The 17396-nt window shown below is 40.9% G+C and overlaps 1 protein-coding gene across 4 annotated transcripts in view; it reads right to left on the bottom strand.

Annotated features, from left to right (window-relative positions):
* The window catches only part of slc30a9 (solute carrier family 30 member 9), a 130088-nt gene that overhangs the window by 85882 nt on the left and 26810 nt on the right, over positions 1-17396 (bottom strand). For all 4 annotated transcript variants that reach the window (XM_072568228.1, XM_072568218.1, XM_072568210.1 and 1 more), the window contains 2 exons: positions 11442-11498; positions 4785-4884 (listed from right to left, as the gene is read on the bottom strand). In XM_072568228.1, coding sequence (XP_072424329.1) covers positions 4785-4884; positions 11442-11498 — 157 coding nt within the window. The remainder of the gene's footprint in view (positions 1-4784; positions 4885-11441; positions 11499-17396) is intronic.

Below are 17396 nucleotides of genomic sequence, written 5' to 3'. Positions count from 1 at the left end.
AACAGCAAACTGGTAAGGGGGCACCTTGCCTTGGAGGCTTCGATATCTAGCCATATTGAAAGAGGGTCCCCACAAACCCAATCACTCACGTAGGTCAAAAGTGAACTTAATTTTTAATGTCCGGAAGTTCTGCTCCCCCCAATCTGTGAGGCAACTGCAGTTTGGCTAATTTAATGAGGTGCCAGATAAAGGAGCTGAACAACCGCTCAGTATCCCAAGTGTTTGTTTAGTGAAAATCAGGGGGAGCATCCATATAGGGTATAGCAAACGAGGGAGAACATTCATCTCAATAAGGACTATCCGACCCAACCATGAGATTGGAAGTGCCTCCCATCTTTGGAGATCTTGTTTAATTTTTTCAAATAATGGAGTAAAATTGGCTTTGAACAGCCAATCCAGTACCAGAGTAATGAACATGCCTAAATACAAAACCCCCCCCGTGACCACCTAAATGGGAATCTATAGTCACTCAAGAGCCAACTCTTTCGTCAGACCACCCATAAGCATAGCCTCTGATTTAGCAAAATTAATCTTATACCCTGAAAAAGCACCAAACGTGTGAATCAGGCAAGGCACTGAAACTGCTGGATTTGTCAAGAAAATTAGAACATTGTATGCATACAGCGAGATCTTACGTAATTTTGACCCCACTTTTGGAGCTGATATACTGAGATCCCCACTAATAGCCTCTGCCAACGGTTCAATCACCAACGTAAAAAATAATAGTGAAAGGGGACAGCCCAGCTGGCTGCCCCTAGAAATACTTAAATTGCTTGATCGCACCCAGTTGGTAATAACTGCTGCGAGAGGTACACTGTAGAGAACCTTTACCCATCTTATGAAAACTTCGCCCAGACCAAACCGGTCTAGAGTATAGAAAAGGTACGGCCACTCAAATCGATCAAATGCTTCTCTGCATCTAAAGAAATCACCAATCCCTGTATTGACTGCTGTCGGCATGCTTGAATTACATTAAGCAGCCTCCTAACACTATTGGAGAATCTGCGACCCTTTATGAAGCCTGTTTGATCCTCTTTAATAATAGAAGGTAACAGTCTCCAGCCTTAACGCGAGAGTCTTAGAGAGGATCTTAAAGTCCACATTTAAGAGCAAGATGGGCCTGTATGAAGCACAGTATATAAGATTAGATTAGATTACTTACAGTGTGGAAACAGGCCCTTCGGCCCAACAAGTCCACACCGCCCCGCCGAAGCGTAACCCACCCATACCCCTACATCTACATTTACCCCTTACCTAACACTATGGGCAATTTAGCATGGCCAATTCACCTGGCCTGCACATCTTTGGACTGTGGGAGGAAACCGGAGCACCCGGAGGAAACCCACGCAGACACGGGGAGAACGTGCAAACTCCACACAGTCAGTCGCCTGAGGCGGGAATTGAACCCGGGTCTCAGGCGCTGTGAGGCAGCAGTGCTAACCACTGTGCCACCGTGCCGCCAGATCCTTCCCTTTTTTAAGGACAAGTGAAATATTGGCCTCTTTCAGAGATGGTGGGAGACAATCATGACTGTATGAATCATTAAACATATTCAGCATTGGGCCTGACAGTATACTTATAAATTCCTTCTAGAATTCACTGGGAAGTCAGTCAGGAAGCTGCCTCACAGCTTCCTGCACTTCTTGCTCTGATAATGGGGCATTGAGAAAAGGACTGTTGTTCGGGAGTCACACCCGGGAGATTCAGATCTCTACAAAAGGATTCCATTTTGGCCTGCCCCTCCTCACAATTCTCAGACTGATATAACTTCAAGTAGAATCTCTGGAACGCCACATTAATCTTTTTAGAATCACGTTAGGCTCCCAGACCCTTCCCTAATCGCTGTAATGGTTTGTGGGGCACTTCTCTTTCTGGCAAGGTATGCTAAGTATTTGCCTGGCTTGTCACCATGCTCATATTACCTTTGCTTTGCAAAAGCCAGCTCCTTCTTTGCCGTCTGCGGGAGCACAGAATTTAGTGCAGACCACAGTGCCGTAATCCTCTGTAGTTTGACCAACAAGGGTCTGTCAAAATAGGCCTTCTCGGCTGCCTTCAACCGTGCTTCAAGAAGATGTTGCTGCTCACCCTTCTGCTGCTTCCTACTGGTGGAATATGAAATAACTAACCCCTTGGCATAAGCTTTGGCAGTTTCCCAGAGAACAGATGAGCTATCAACCAAGCCTATGTTGATGCCAAGAAATGCCTGAAATTCCCTAGAGAAATACTCCACAAACTTACTGTCCATGAGAATAAAGGGGTCCATTCGCCAGCACCTTGAATCCACTGTAACATCTTTAATCTTAACCATGAGGTACACTGGAGCATGATCAGACATTGCAATATTACCAATCGTACAGGATGCCACCAGATCCAGGGTTACCGCAGGGGTCAGGAAAAAAAAAAAAATCAATCCTCGTGTGACATCTATGCGGATTGGAGAAAAACGTGAAATCCCTATCTGTAGGGTGGAGACACCTCCAGACATCCACCAACCCTAACTCCCCATACAAAACCGATAACAGTTTAGTTTGTGCAGAGGGTATTGAGGGACCTTCAGGCAACCTGTCTACTGTGGGGTCCATGAGGCAGTTAAAATCTCCGCCTATAATGATGTGCCGAGACTGGAGACCTTTCAGTTTAGAAAAAGTACCTACCAAGAATTTAAGAGGATGAGCTGGGGGGACAATAAACATTTAAAATACCATATTCTTCCCCATTTATCAAGGCTTTAAGAATTACAAACCTCCCATATGTGTCGTTAACACATTCCAACAATTTAAATGAGAGATTTTTCCTAACCAATATAGCCACTCCCCTACCTCTAGTATTAAATGAAAAATAAATTCAGTCAAAGCTATTCTCCTGTAATTTCAGATGCACCTCCTGTAACAAAGCAATATCCACCTTCTCCTTTCTAAGGCTCAAGAGTACCTTCTTCCTCTTAATTGGTGAGCGACTTCCCTTGATATTCCAGGTACACAATTTAATCAAATCATTAGCCATAATCTTCTGCAGTTACATTTAAATTCCAGAGAGGAGGAACCCGAACCACAAATTGCTGAGCCTTAGTGTCGCATAGCCCACCAAATATAAAAACTACATAAACTAAAACCACTACATTTAACAAACATACAAAATTATTAAAAATAAAAAACAACAAAAACCAGAAAATAAACCAACATATAAAGCACCAATAGCGCCGAGAAGGGGAACTCACCCCCTGCCCGGAGGGGGCAACTACCTGTCCTGAACTGCCCATAAATAGGTATCTAACCATCTCAACCAGCTTCACTTCTCCCAGCTAGAGCTGCATCGCAAGCACAAGCTAAAAAGAATAAACACCCCATAGAATATCAATATGAATAAAAAAACATTTTATAAAAAAGGGGAATAAATACCCCACCCATCCTTTGGTATGACCTAACTTAGAAATTTAAAATGTACATCTTAACCACCGCCAGACATAGTTTGAACCAAATTATCAATAGAGGTCAAAAAAAAAAGGGGAAAAACAAAGCTCCAGCCAGATTTCCTCCATTTCTTTTACAGAATGATAAACACATACCCAAGCAACAATATTTATACATACTGCAATTGTTTAAATTAAGTTAGTTTGTCAAAGTCTCTTGCCTTCTCCGATGTGTCAAAGAGATGCATGGATCCATCTCAGGTGAGCCGAAGCACTGCTGGATATCTCGAAGTATTGAATCCCAAGCTCCTTCAGTCTTCTCTTGACACCATCATGCGATTTTCGTTTCTGGACCACCGCCGCTGAAAAGTCCTGAAAAAACGTGATCTTAGACCCCTCGTAAATTAGGGCCTTTGGATCCTTCCCCTGAAGTCTGGATAAGCTCTCTCCTTATCCTGGTAATGATGGAACCGCACCAGGAAAGGAAGAGGGCGTTGACCCAGACCCGACCTCCATGCTGCGACCCGGTGAGCCCCCTCTATCTTCAATCCTCTCATGCCAGTCTCCAAGTCAAGGAATGTTGGAAGCCAATCTTCAACAAATTCCACAGACCGCTCACCTTCTTTACCCTCAGGCAGACCGATGATCCAAATGTTTTTTCTCCTGCCCGTTTTCAAGATCATCCACTTGGTCACGCAAATTACAAACCTGCGTCTTCAAGGCTTGGATCTCATCCTTGAATGAATTGGCATCAGCTTCCACCACTGTGACCCTGTGCTCCACTTCATTCGTCCTCTTCTCCAGGTCTCCTAGCTGCTGCTCATGCTTCTGGAGCGTGAGAGAGACTGGAGCCAGCTTCTCTTCAATCTGTTTCCCCAGCATCTTGCAAGATTTCGAGAGCTGGTTCACCAAGTCCTGGAGAGTAAAGCAGCTCAGAGGCTGCTGCAGGCTGAGCTGCAGCCCTGGCCTCGGATGCTGCTCCTCCCTTTTTAGGCATTTCTGGACAGCTGAAAATACAGGTAAGTCAATTTGTAAATGTTTCTTGGGGCTCCACAATCTTTCCAACGCCCCAAGAAATCCTGATGACCTGGGTTGGGCAGGTTAAAGGACCGTCCTGCTCCTGCTGCGATGCGAAGCTCTGCTGTGTGATCTTCTTAGATCACCACCATCTTAGATCCCCCTCAATTCAATTCTTATCAAGAAGATTTTTGTGTAGCAGATTTCATAACCCAATTCTTGATTTATGTGCCACATTTATATACCTTTTCTCCATTGAAAGTACATGAATCAGTATATATAGATGATTTTTTGTCCCAATATTTTGCATCAATTTGAAAGAACCAAAACAAAATTTGTTAGTAATGTTATTAAATACCTGGGTTTCAGACAGAATTCATTCAATGCTCGCACGCCAGTGATGAAATTATTTTGAGTGTATGTGGACCCATAATCTCTCTTCTTCAGAATAGCTTTAACTGAAAAAACATTGGGAAGAAATATTTAATTAAAAGCAGTGTGAATAATAACAATAACCTTACTCCTGTTTGACCTTCTGCTGGGGTTACAAGTTTCAGTGGGGAGCAAGCAACCTCACAGCTCAACTGAGAAGTAAGGCTCAAATACCTCTCCTGCAAGCACGTCCTCAAAAAAACAGATAATACATGGAACTCAATTCCAAAGTGGTGTGTGCTCAAAAAAAATCAGATGTGACAAACTGATATTCTTGAAATTAAGTACCAGAAGGCAATATATGATCTGTATCTCTCAGAAAACCTTTTTCTTTAAAAAAAAAAGGAATATCAAAATAAGACAATAAAGTTGCTAAACAGGATTGAAGGTTAAGTACTGCTGAGCTTAGGAAACAAGCTGACCAGGCCAGCAGCAGAAATAACATATCTGGGGATAGAAACAGAGTTGATACTGTTTCTACAGGAAACTAATAATAGGAACCTGGTCAACTCCACTATAATGACATCAGAAAACCAAATGAAATGTCATTTTAAGCATTAAGTTTGGATACCTAGATACCCTGCTGAAGACCATAAATTCAAACCATAAATTCACACCATAGATTTGCATATGTGATGCAGATAGGATCTCTGAGGGAGAGTGGAGGACTCCGCTACAAGAGTTAAATTGAAGGCATGTACTATACCTTTGAGTGTGAATGCAGGCACCTGTCATGTGACTGGCAGTGTGTCCTGGGAAAATTGAAAGATGCAACATCGTGGTAACCTAGATACATGAGGTGCTTTCACAGCAGTTCAAATTTAATCAGTTTAAATTATGCCCCAAGATTGAATTTAAATTTTACTGTTTAGACATCGAACCAATGATGATCTGATGTTTTGGGGTATAAAAAGCAGACATTTTGGACAGTTAACCAGAAAAAGAACACAATCTGCCATTTGAACAATTGATATTTACCACACTGTCAAAGGTGCCTTTTTCATATAAAACATTTTTGCAGAAGACCAAAGGTGATCCAGGGAGATCTCTGGGGCTGCACGGTGGCTCAATGCTTAGCACTGCTGCCTCACAGGACCAGGGACACTGGTTCAATTCCCGCCTCGGAACGGCGTGTGGAGTTTGCACATTCTCCCAGTGTCTGCGTGGATTTCCTCCAGGTGCTCTGGTTTCCTCCCACAAAGATGTACAGGCCAGGTGGATTGGCCATGCTAAATTGTCCGTGGTGTTAGGTGCATTAGTCAGGGGCGAATTGCTTTTCGGGGGGGTGGGTGGGTCGGTGCGGACTTGTTGGGCCGAAGAGTGTGTTTCCACACTGTAGGGAATCTAATCTAAATCTACAAAACAGAAGAATCGACAGCCACTGTTTGGTTTTGAAAATTGTTTTGCTGTAAAATTTAATAGGGGCTTTGTCGGATCAGTATGTTGTTATACAATGGAAGATAGATAATCTTTAAGACAAAGGAGACTTGAAGTAAATAATTGATGTTTAATGTTCACTTTTGGAGTTAAATAGTGGAATTTGGGTAGATCCCTATCATTCAAATTCTAACAAATTACGAAGCAAGGTGAGCTTTGGTGTTTTGTTTAATTAGCAGGAGGGTTCACCACTGTGCCGTAAGAGAGTACACATAGTATATATTGAACACACTCACTATCTCCTACTGACAGCCTAAGCTCCTTGCATACTCAAGAAAGCTTTGGAAATACTGAATACAAAAATGGCTGCAATGCAAAATGCTGTCAGAAGTTTCAAAAGATAAACTACATCATGCTTTAGCTATAAAGCATCTGCAATGAATAAATCTTAAAGGCTTAGAATTCTTCACTAATGAATTCTGTCACATCACTTATTTTGCATCAACCAAAAGAAGTCTCAGTAACAGATAACGTTTCAATGTAGCCCACAAATTGATGTTATATGAATCAATGAACCATCTGTGAGGTCATGTAAACCAAATTCTAGCAAAGCTGGTCTCACCCTTTAAAACACATTCATTCTGGATGTAAGTTTGTTCACGGAGCTGGAAGGTTCATTTTCAGACATTTCATCACCATACTAGGTAACATCTTCAGTGAGCCTCTGGTTAACCACTGGTGTTAGCGACTGCTTTCTACTTGTGTATTTAAGTTTTCTTCTGTTGTGATGTCATTTCCTGTTCTTTTTCTCAGAAGGTAGTAAATGGGGTCCAAATTAAATGTGTTTGTTGATAGAGTTCCAGTTGCAATGCCATACTTCTAGGAATTCTTGTGCATGTCTGTTTGGCTTGTCCTAGGATGAATGTGTTTTCCCAGTCGAAGTGGTGTCCTTCCTCCTCTGTAAGGAAGGATAGTAGTGAGAGTGGGTCATGCCATTTTGTGGCTAGTTGATGTTCATGTATCCTGGTGGCTAGTTTTCTGCATCCTTACATACAAGAGGAGGAGAAAGGACACCACTTCGACTGGAACAACACATCCATCCTCTGACAAGCCAAACAGAAGCACGCATGAGATTTCTTACAAGCACGGCATTCCAACCAGAACTCTAATCAACAAACACATTGACTTGGACCCCATTTACCACCTTCTGATAAAAAGAACAGGAAATGTCACCACTACAGGAAATGACATCACCAACCCAAGGAAACCTAAACACAAATTGAAAACGGGTCGCTAACACCAGTGCTTCACCGAAGGCTCACTGATAACCTAATATGGTGAAGAAACATCTGAAAATGAACCTTACAGCTCAGTGAACAAACTTACATCCAGAACCTCAATCTGAGCTATAAAACTTCTCAAAAAACTCACTAACATATTCATTCTGTACAGAAAGATCATGGGATTAGCAGCTTCTGCTAAAACAGTTCAAAATTGTAGCCCACAATGAAATCAGTGAAACCCATGACTGTGACATCAACAATGTAACAGAATACAAGAAGTTATGATAGAGCTCATTTCAGCTTTAAAACACAGAGGAATGTAGTCATAACTGTTCTTTTGTATATTTGTGCTCTACTACAGAAGGACTTCTAATTGGAGATTTTAACAAAATATTGAGTACAGCAGTGATTTGCACGCATGTTCAGGTAATTCCATCCATCAGTTTTCACTGCTGCAAATGTCAAGTAGCAGTTGGGTGACATTTAGAGAACAGTAATTGTAGTACCAAAAGATTATTTATAGAAAAGGACAAGGAACATTCAAGAGTCAGAGTCATAGAGATGTACAGCACAGAAACAGACTCTTTGGTCCAACCCGTCCATGCCGACCAGATATCCCAACCCAATCTAGTCCCACCTGCCAGCACCTGGCCCATATCCCTCCAAACCCTTCCTATTCATATACCCATCCAAATGCCTTTTAAATATTGCAATTGTACTAGCCTCTACCACTTCCTCTGGCAGCTCATTCCATACACGCACCACCCTCTGCATGAAAACGTTGCCCCTTCGGTCTCTTTTATATCTTTCCCCTCTCACCCTAAACCTATGCCTCTAGTTCTGGACTCCCCGACCCCAGGGAAAAGACTTTGCCTATTTATCCTATCCATGCCCCTCATGATTTTGTAAACCTCTATAAGGTCACCCCTCAGCCTCCGACACTCCAGGGAAAACAGCCCCAGATTATTCAACCTCTCCCTATAGCTCAAATCCTCCAACCCTGACAACATTCTTGCAAATCTTTTCTGAACTCTTTCAAGTTTCACAACATCTTTCCAACAGGAAAGAGATCAGAATTGCTCACAATTACTTCAGAGTGTGGTGGGTGTTTGGAACGCGTTGCCAGCAGACGTGGTAGAGGTAGGCACAGTAGAATTATGGTGGCATAATTTTTTTTAATAATGGCAAATTACAAGATAGATAAAGATGGACTTCAAGAGAATTAGATGGGCTAATGGAATGGACAATACTTGGCAAATAAAACTTAATGCAAAGAAGTGTGAAGTATTCTATTTTGTTATAAAGAATGAGGAAAGGAAAAATAAAGGGATACGGCTCTAAAAAGTGGAACAGGCACAGGATGTAACCGCTTTGGATTTCAAGGTTTTTGATAAGGTCTCACATGTGAGACTGATAGCAAAGAAATTTGGCTTACTAGATCCAGAGTGGAAAGAAGCAAAGAGTGATGGTTGAGTGATGGATGTTTGTATGATTAAAAGCCAGTGTCTAGCAAAGTTCTGCAAAGATCAGTGTTGGGGCCTTTGCTGTTTGTGGTATAACTAAATGATTTAGACCCTAACGTAGAAGTTCATTGATGATGTGAAAATTGAAGGAGTGGTAAATAGTGAGGGAAAAAAAGGCCTTCGATTATGGGAGAATATATTAGTGCTGGACAGTTGGGCTGATCAGTGACAAATGGAATTCTAGAATCCATACTATTAGGAAGGTTGCATCCTTCCCATTGCAATCGCAGGCAACATCCGAGTAAATCTCCTCTGGGTTGGAAAGTTTTAGTTAAGATATATTGGATAGATGGAGGTTATTTTACTTGTAACAGAAGACACTAAGGAAGTTGCTGATTGAGATGTATAACATTATGAGGGACATGGATATTGTGTACAGAAAGGGGTTTTTCCCTTTAGTGGTGGGATAAATGGCCATGGGGCATAGACTTAAAGTAAGGGAAAGGAGGTGATGAGGAAAAAAATCTTCGGTGAAGTGGCAAGAATCTGGAAGTCACTGCCCATCAGGATGGTACATAGAAGATAGAACATAGAACAATACAGCACAGAACAGGCCCTTCGGCCCACGATGTTGTGCCGAACTTCTAACCTAGATTAAGCACCCATCCATGTACCTATCCAAATGCCGCTTAAAGGTCGCCAATGATTCTGACTCTACCACTCCCACGGGCAGCGCATTCCATGCCCCCACCACTCTCTGGGTAAAGAACCCACCCCTGACATCTCCCCTATACCTTCCACTCTTCACCATGGTAGAGGCAGAAACCCTCGTAACATTACCAAAATAACATTTTAGTGGTAATTAAATGCGTACTTGCAATGTCAAGGCATACAAAGCTATAGACTAAGTGCTGGAAAATGGGAATAGAACAGTTAGGTGCTTGCTTTTGACTGGCACAGAATTGAGGCACCAAGTCCTTTTTCTGTGCTGTTGAGTTCTATGAAATTGGAGGCTTTGTATGTACAAATTGTTGAATTGTGTTTAGAATATGGTTCACACATGGTATGTGTGAAAATGGATTTTGTAATCAGGAGAACAGAAACAAGAAAGTTAAGATGAATCTTTATAAAACACTGATTCATAGCCCCACAAGTGCATTCCACTTTTGAAAGATGGTGAATGTGCCAAAGAGGGTGCAAAAAAACAACACACAAGAATGGTTCCAGGTACAAAGGACTCAGTTTCAGGAATAGATTGGAGAAGCTGGACATCCTTAAAAGAGTGGTCGATTGTGATAGGTGATAGCTGTTAATCCGGAGATGCAGGGAATGCTCTGGGGACGCATGGCAAATGGTGGAATTTGAGTTCAATTAAAACAAACTGGAAATAAGAGGAAATAATACCATTATAGATTGTCAACAAAACCCCATTTGGTTCACAAATCTCTTTTGGGAAATTGGCCTACATGTGACTACAGACCCACAGCAATGACTCCTAATTAAGAATGGGCAATAAATGTTGGCCTAGCCAGTGATGTCCGCATCCCATGAATGAATAAACAAAAATGTAAAATAGTCAGTGATCTGAACTGAGTAGATAAAGGAAATCTGTTCACATTGGCAAAAGGGTTGAGGGCCAGAGGTCATCAAATTAAGGTGACTGGCAAAAGAACCAAAAAGGCTACAAGTAGTAAAGATTTTTTTTTAAATGCATTGAACACTCAGCATATGCAATGCACTACCTGAGGGGATTGGGGAAGTAGATTTGATTGTAAATTCCACAAAGGTCGATTATTTTCTGAAAATGAACATTTTGTAGGAATACAAGAAAGGATGTGGAAAGTGGTACTGGCAGACAGATCTTGCAGAAATTTCAAACTGGTTGAATCACCACCTTTTGTGCTATAATCCTGTGCTAGGATTATGGAATGGTCATATGATGCACGTTGGCAGAAATAAGGAGAAGAAACAATACAATTTAAATGGCGCAATTTTAAGAATGCAAGAAACCAGAGCACAACCATATTCAAACCTTGGAAGACGTTAATAAAGCAGTAGAATGAACATCTTGGATATAGGGTTCAGGCCTGGAAGTTATGCTAAGCTTATATAAAACACTAGTTCAGTCCCAGCTGGAACATTTTACTCAAATTTCTGGCTACCCCATTTTAAGAACAATGTGAAGGCACTGGGAGGACAAATCCATCTGGAACATCTCCAGGAATGAAGATTAGAGTGTTACTGGTAAACTAATCACTACTGAGCTGCTTTCATTAAAATATGGTTAGAATTTGGAAAGCACTAAATAGGGTGATGGATACACAGAGTCAGAAGTGTAACTGCATTGTACACTTCATTTCAAATCACGTTCTCTGGATTATTCATGGTCTCTAGATTAGTCAACAACAGCATGTGCAGACTCTAACTGCTATTTAATTAGTCCACAATTAAGTAGCTTACCTTTCACTTGGATTTGCTCCAAAGTAGGTTGACTTGAAGCACTGGATTCTGGAGCTGCTAAAATAAATTTAGGAAACAGGAACATTCAGGTTAAAAATTAAAACCCACAGATAATACAGTAGTTGCAACCAAAAGTACCCATGTTAGATATTTTAGCATGAAAACATCATAGTATTTTGTTGAGAGGAATGGGAAAGTGCTAACAGATCTAGAAGCAGATGGTCAAACCACAATATGTTAATTAGGAGAATTGGAAAGCTTGGTCACAAAATGGATTTAACATATTTGAAGGGGCAGGAAAGTAAAAAGACAAAAAGTCGATTAACAGAGTTCTGCAGAACTAGCGGTAAGGCAAAAGAAAATTTGGCACAATTTTTCAGGGACAGAAACATGTGGAAAAGGATATGAACTAAGCTCAGGAGTTGGGACACTCGTCATTTCCAGCTTGTTCTGCCATTCAATATGATCACTGAACTGATTCCTCAGATTTTCCTGTCTATCTCAATAACCTCACCCTTGTTCAAGGATTGCTCTAGGTCAGCCTTAAAAAAAATTCCAAGATCCTTCTCCACCGCCTTTGAAGAGGAAAGTTCAAAACACTCAATTTAGGAAATATTTCTCATCTGTCTGAAATAGTTAACTGAGATATAGATTCTACCATCAAAAGAAACATCCTTTCCACATCCACCCTGTCAAATTTCATCATGACTTCATCTGTTTCAATCAAGCCACTTGTTCTTCTGAACACAATGGATACAAACTGGATCCATCCAGCCTGCCTGCATAAGGTAACACACCCACTCCAGGTATTATTCTAAAATTAATTAATTATCAGACTGCCCTGCTTCAGAGTGAAACAATTGATCATTTGTTGAGCAAGAATAGGAAGATGCTCTTTTCTTTTTCCTTCTTTATCTTCAACATCAAGGAGACTAGGAATTGAAAAGATACTTTTTTTTCCCCCAATTCATTCACAGGATGAGGGCACCACTGGCTGGGCAAGCATTTATTGGCCAAGCCAGAGGGCAGGTAGGAGTCACCTACATTGCTGTGGGTCTGAAGTCACATGTAGGCCAGTCAGGTAAAGGATGGCAGTTGCCTTCTCTAAAGAGCATAAGTGAACCACATGGGTTTTTCCAAAAATTGACAGTGAATTTGTGGTCATCATTATGCTCTTAATTCCAGATTTTTAAAATTGAATTCATATCCCATCATTTGCCATCCTTTCTTTTTAAAATTGTACCCCTGGTTCTAGACTCCTTACCCAAGGAAACATCTTACCTACATCTATCCTTTTGAGCATTTTGTAAGTTTAAATAAGTTTACTTATTCTTTAAAGCTCTGGATAAGTCAGACCCAATATACCCAAGCTCTCTTCAAAGAACGGTCCCACCATCCTGGGAACATGTTTGGTTGTACATCTTTTTCAAACAAAAACAACATGACAAGTCCAACCATGGTTTACAGAAGAAATTAAGGATAATATCTGATCCAAAGAGGACTCCTATAATGCTGCTAGAAAAAGCAGAAAGTCTGAGGATTGGCAGCTGTGCACAATTCAAAGGGGGACCAAGAGAGGAAAAGAATATAGAAGAACAGCAAACTTTCAATAAATATAAAAGCAAACTGCAAAAGCTTTTTGTGTAAAAAGAGAAATTTTAAGGAAAATAAATGTGGCCCCCAGTATAAAACAGAATTAATAATGGGGAACAAGCAAACAGCAGAGAAATTAAACAACCACTTTAGCTCTATCTTCATGAAAGACAACAGTTAACCTCTCAAACACTGGACAGCCAAGGATCGAGGAGGAAAAACTGGGGGAAATTAATATTTGTAAAATTAGTGGAGAAATTAATGGGACTGAAAGCTGATGAATCCTCAGGCTCAGGTGGTCTACACTGCAGGATAAAGGTAGTGGCCACGGAGGTAGTAAGCGTGCTGAATGTCAGCTTCTAAAATTCTGTGAACATAGAACAGATCAAATTGAAGAGTGACAGATGTAACTCCTCAGTATAAAAAGGAACTTATAGATAAACTAGTAGTAGGGAAAAAAATGCCGAGTTCCTTACAAATGCTGTGATAATAGGAGATTTTCAAAATATCAATAGGATTATACAATCAACATAGGTTTGTGAAAGGGGAAATGATACCTGGGGTAATTGTAATGTTATGCACTTTAGTCAGAAAATCAGAATGGCAGTGTATTTAAATAATGATAGATTGCACAATAGGGACCTGGGTGTCCTTGTACACTAGTCACTGAAAACAAACATGCAGGTGCAGTATGCTGTTAGGATTATAAATGGTATGTCATTACAAGAGAATTACAGGAACAAAGATATGTGACTGCAGCTAAACAGGACATTGGTGAGTACACACTTGGAGAGTGTATGCAGTTCTGATCTCACCCAAGAAACAAAATATACTTTCCACAGTAGACTTAGAGAAGAATTATCAGACCAATTCCAAGGATAGCAGGCTTGTCATGAGGACAGAATAGGTCAATTAAATATGCAGTCACTGAAATTCAGAAGATTGGGAGGACGGGGTGGATCTCGGTAAAAAGTATAAAAACTTAACAGGGCTGAGCAGACTGGATGTGCAAATTACATTTCCCCTGGCTGGGTGGCCCAAGACAGGAATGAGCTCTCTCAGGATATGCAGGCTTTTCACAGCTCCACACTTCATAGAGTCTGACTTTCCAGCATCTGTAGTTCTCGTGATCTCCAGGCCATTTGCCTTCACTCAGACAGTGGTGAATCCGTGGAATTCTTTACCACACAAGGCTGTGGAGGCCAAGCAACTGAAGGTTTAAGAAGAAATGGATAAGATTCCAAGAGATTACTGGTATCTAGTATGGAGACAGAGCAGGATTATGGCATTGGGATCGCTGATCAGCCATGATCATGTTAAATAGTAAAGAGAGGAGCAGGCTACTCAACCCATTGCACACTATTTTCTGTTTGTATACCTTTGCTGAACTGTTTTCAAGGCTTCATTGGGAGTACTATGTACAGTGTTGACAATTTCTTTCAACGATAATCCAATGCCTTTATAATTGCTCCATTAACTCTCAACTTGTGTTCTCCTTGATATAAACATAATATTCCGTTATGCCTCCAAATTAGTTGCGTACTACCATTTTGTGGTTAGTGTACTAGGTCACAAAGATCCTTTTAAATCTCAGAACTCTGCAATCTCACACCATTGAGATATACTTTAGTTTTATTCTTCCTGCCAAAAATGGACAATTTTACAGTTTCCTACACTGGACTACATTTGCCAGATATTTGTTCATACAATTTATATCCTTTTCTCGACATGTATACTTCACTGCTTACTTTCCTACATAGATTTATGTTTATTTATTCCATCGATGCCAGAATTACAAAAATAAAAGTGCTGGAGAAACTCAGTAGATTTGGCAGCTTATGTTGAGATGGAAAGCACTAACATTTTATACAGTTTCTTGCTTACCCCTTACTCCCTTCTTTGATAACAATACCATAGTATTAGGACTTAAAAAGTTGCAGTTTATGCAATGTAGGACAGGAAACCATTCATAGGGTGGCTCAGTTATTAGCACTGCTGCCTCATCACCCAGAGATCAGAGTTCAATTCTAACCTTGGGCGACTAGCTACGTGGAGTTTGCACATTCTCCCTGCGTGGCTTTCTGCCGTGTGCTCCAGTTTTCTCCCACAGTCGTATAAAGATGTGCAGGTTAGGTGGTCTGGCCGTGCTAAGTTGCCCATGATTTCCTGGGATGTGCAAGCTAGGTGAATTAGCAATGGGAAATGCAGGGTTATAGGGCTGGGGGTGGGAGGTCTGGGTACGATGCTCTGTGACAGGTTACGTGTGAACTTGACAGGCTGAATCACCCAATTCTACAGGCCAGAGCATAAGGTGGACAGCATAAGGGACATGGGAGGTCCAAAAAACTAAGGCATATTTTAACACAAGGAGCATGATTGGTAAAACAGATGAACTTAAGACCATTCATCAATACATGGGATTGTGATATTGTTAGAATCACCGAAACATGGTTGAAGGGAGCTGGCACCTCAACATTTCAAAGTATAGAAGTTTCAAGCACATTGGAAGGTGGGGCCATTGCATTACTGATAAAGGAAACCATCACTGCAGTAATGAGGGAGGATGTCCAAGATGTGTCTTCAAATGAGGTCATTGGGCAGATCTTATAAGGAGGAAGCAATTACTTTGTTGGGATTATATTACAGGCCTACCAAAAGTCAAAGGGAGACAAAGCAGATACATAGATGAATCACAAAAAAAAAGTGTGCAAGAAACAGGATTATATTGTAGGAGATTTTAACTTTGCTAATATTAACTGGAATCAATAGAGTGTGAAAGGATTAGAAGGAGTGGAACTTTTAACTGCATACAGGAGCGATTTTTGTGCCAGCACACAGTCTCATTAGAGATGGGGCCATGCTAGACCAAATCAGAGGGAATAAAGTCAATCAAGGGGTTTCATTGGGTGAAAATTTTGGGGATAGTGACCTTAACTCGAAGTTTCAAAATCATTCTGAAATGGGACAAGGGTAGTGTAGAAGTTACATGTCTAAACTTGGGAAAGGCCAATTTCAATATCATTCGGTGGGATCTGACTGGGATAAGCTATTTGCAGGTGAGTCAATATTTGGAAAATGGGAATCTTAAAAGTAGAATAGTGAGAATCAGGGGTTTATAGTGTTTCCCTAAGATTGAAGGGCAAGAGTATCAAATCCAGGGAACCCTGGATGTCAAGTGATAGTGAGAGTTTGATAGAAAAAGAAGGAAGCATGTATTCTGTACAGTCTCTTAAAAATAATAGAATCCCATTAAAGATATAGAGTCTAGGGAGTTGCAAATAAATTAGGAGGGCAAAGGAAACACCTTTGCACATAGGATCAAGGACATCCCAAGATATTAGAAACCAAAGGAATAACCGGTGTGCGCAGCCAGTGAGATCTTAAATGAAGACTTCTCATCTGTATTCACAAAAGGAGAAAAAACATTGCAACTGAGAATTTCAGTTAGGATGGTGAGGTTCTAGAACATGTTAAGAGGAAGTATTTGATGTTTTAGTAGACAAAGTACATAAATCCTCAGGTCTTGAGATATATCCCATCCTGATCTGGGAGTAAGGGGGGGGGGGGGGGGGCGAGGTTATTGCTTGGACCCTGGTGAAGATATTTAATACTTCGCTGACCAGAGATTAAAGTACCAGATAACTGGAGGAGAGTAATGTATGTCCTTTGTTTAAGAATAGCAACAAGGATAGGCCAGGTGATTGCAGACCAGTTAGTTGGGAAGTTACTGGACAAAATTCTGATGGACAGGATTAAATCAATACTTGGAATGGCAGGGATAGTCAATGCAAATTTTTTTGTTTCTAAGTTGGCGATGGGCAAGTGTTTGGAGAGACTCCAGAGGGACAGCATTTGCACACATTTGGAATGGCAAGGAATGATTAGTCAACATGGCTTTGCACATGGACAAGTCTCACTAACTTGGTTGAGCTTTTTGAAGAGGACAGGTGAGGTCAGAGTATTGGACATGATCTATTCAGACTTGAAAAAGGCACTTGACAAGGTTCCTCATTGTAGACTGGTCAGCAAGGTTATATCACCTGGAATACAGAGAGAATTAGTCATTTGGACAGAACTACCTTGAAGGTAAGAGACAGAGGGTAGTAGCAGAGGGTTGCTTTTCAGACTGGAGGCCTGTGACCAGCAGTAAGCCACAAGGATCAGTGTGGGTTCACTACTTTGTCATTTATATAAATAATTGGGACATGAACACAGGAGGAGGTATGATTAGTAAGTTTGCAGATGACAAAAATTGCTGTGGATAATAAAAGTAGGTTACTTCAGAATACAACAGGATCTTGATCAGATGAGCCAATGGGCTAAGGAGTGGCAGAGGAGTTTAATTTGGGAGGTTTTGCACTT

This window comes from Chiloscyllium punctatum, chromosome 1 (genome assembly GCF_047496795.1).
Source record: "Chiloscyllium punctatum isolate Juve2018m chromosome 1, sChiPun1.3, whole genome shotgun sequence".
NCBI lineage: Eukaryota > Metazoa > Chordata > Chondrichthyes > Orectolobiformes > Hemiscylliidae > Chiloscyllium > Chiloscyllium punctatum.
The sequence above is the reverse complement of the archived record's forward strand: the minus strand, read 5'-3'. Positions and strand labels throughout refer to the sequence as shown.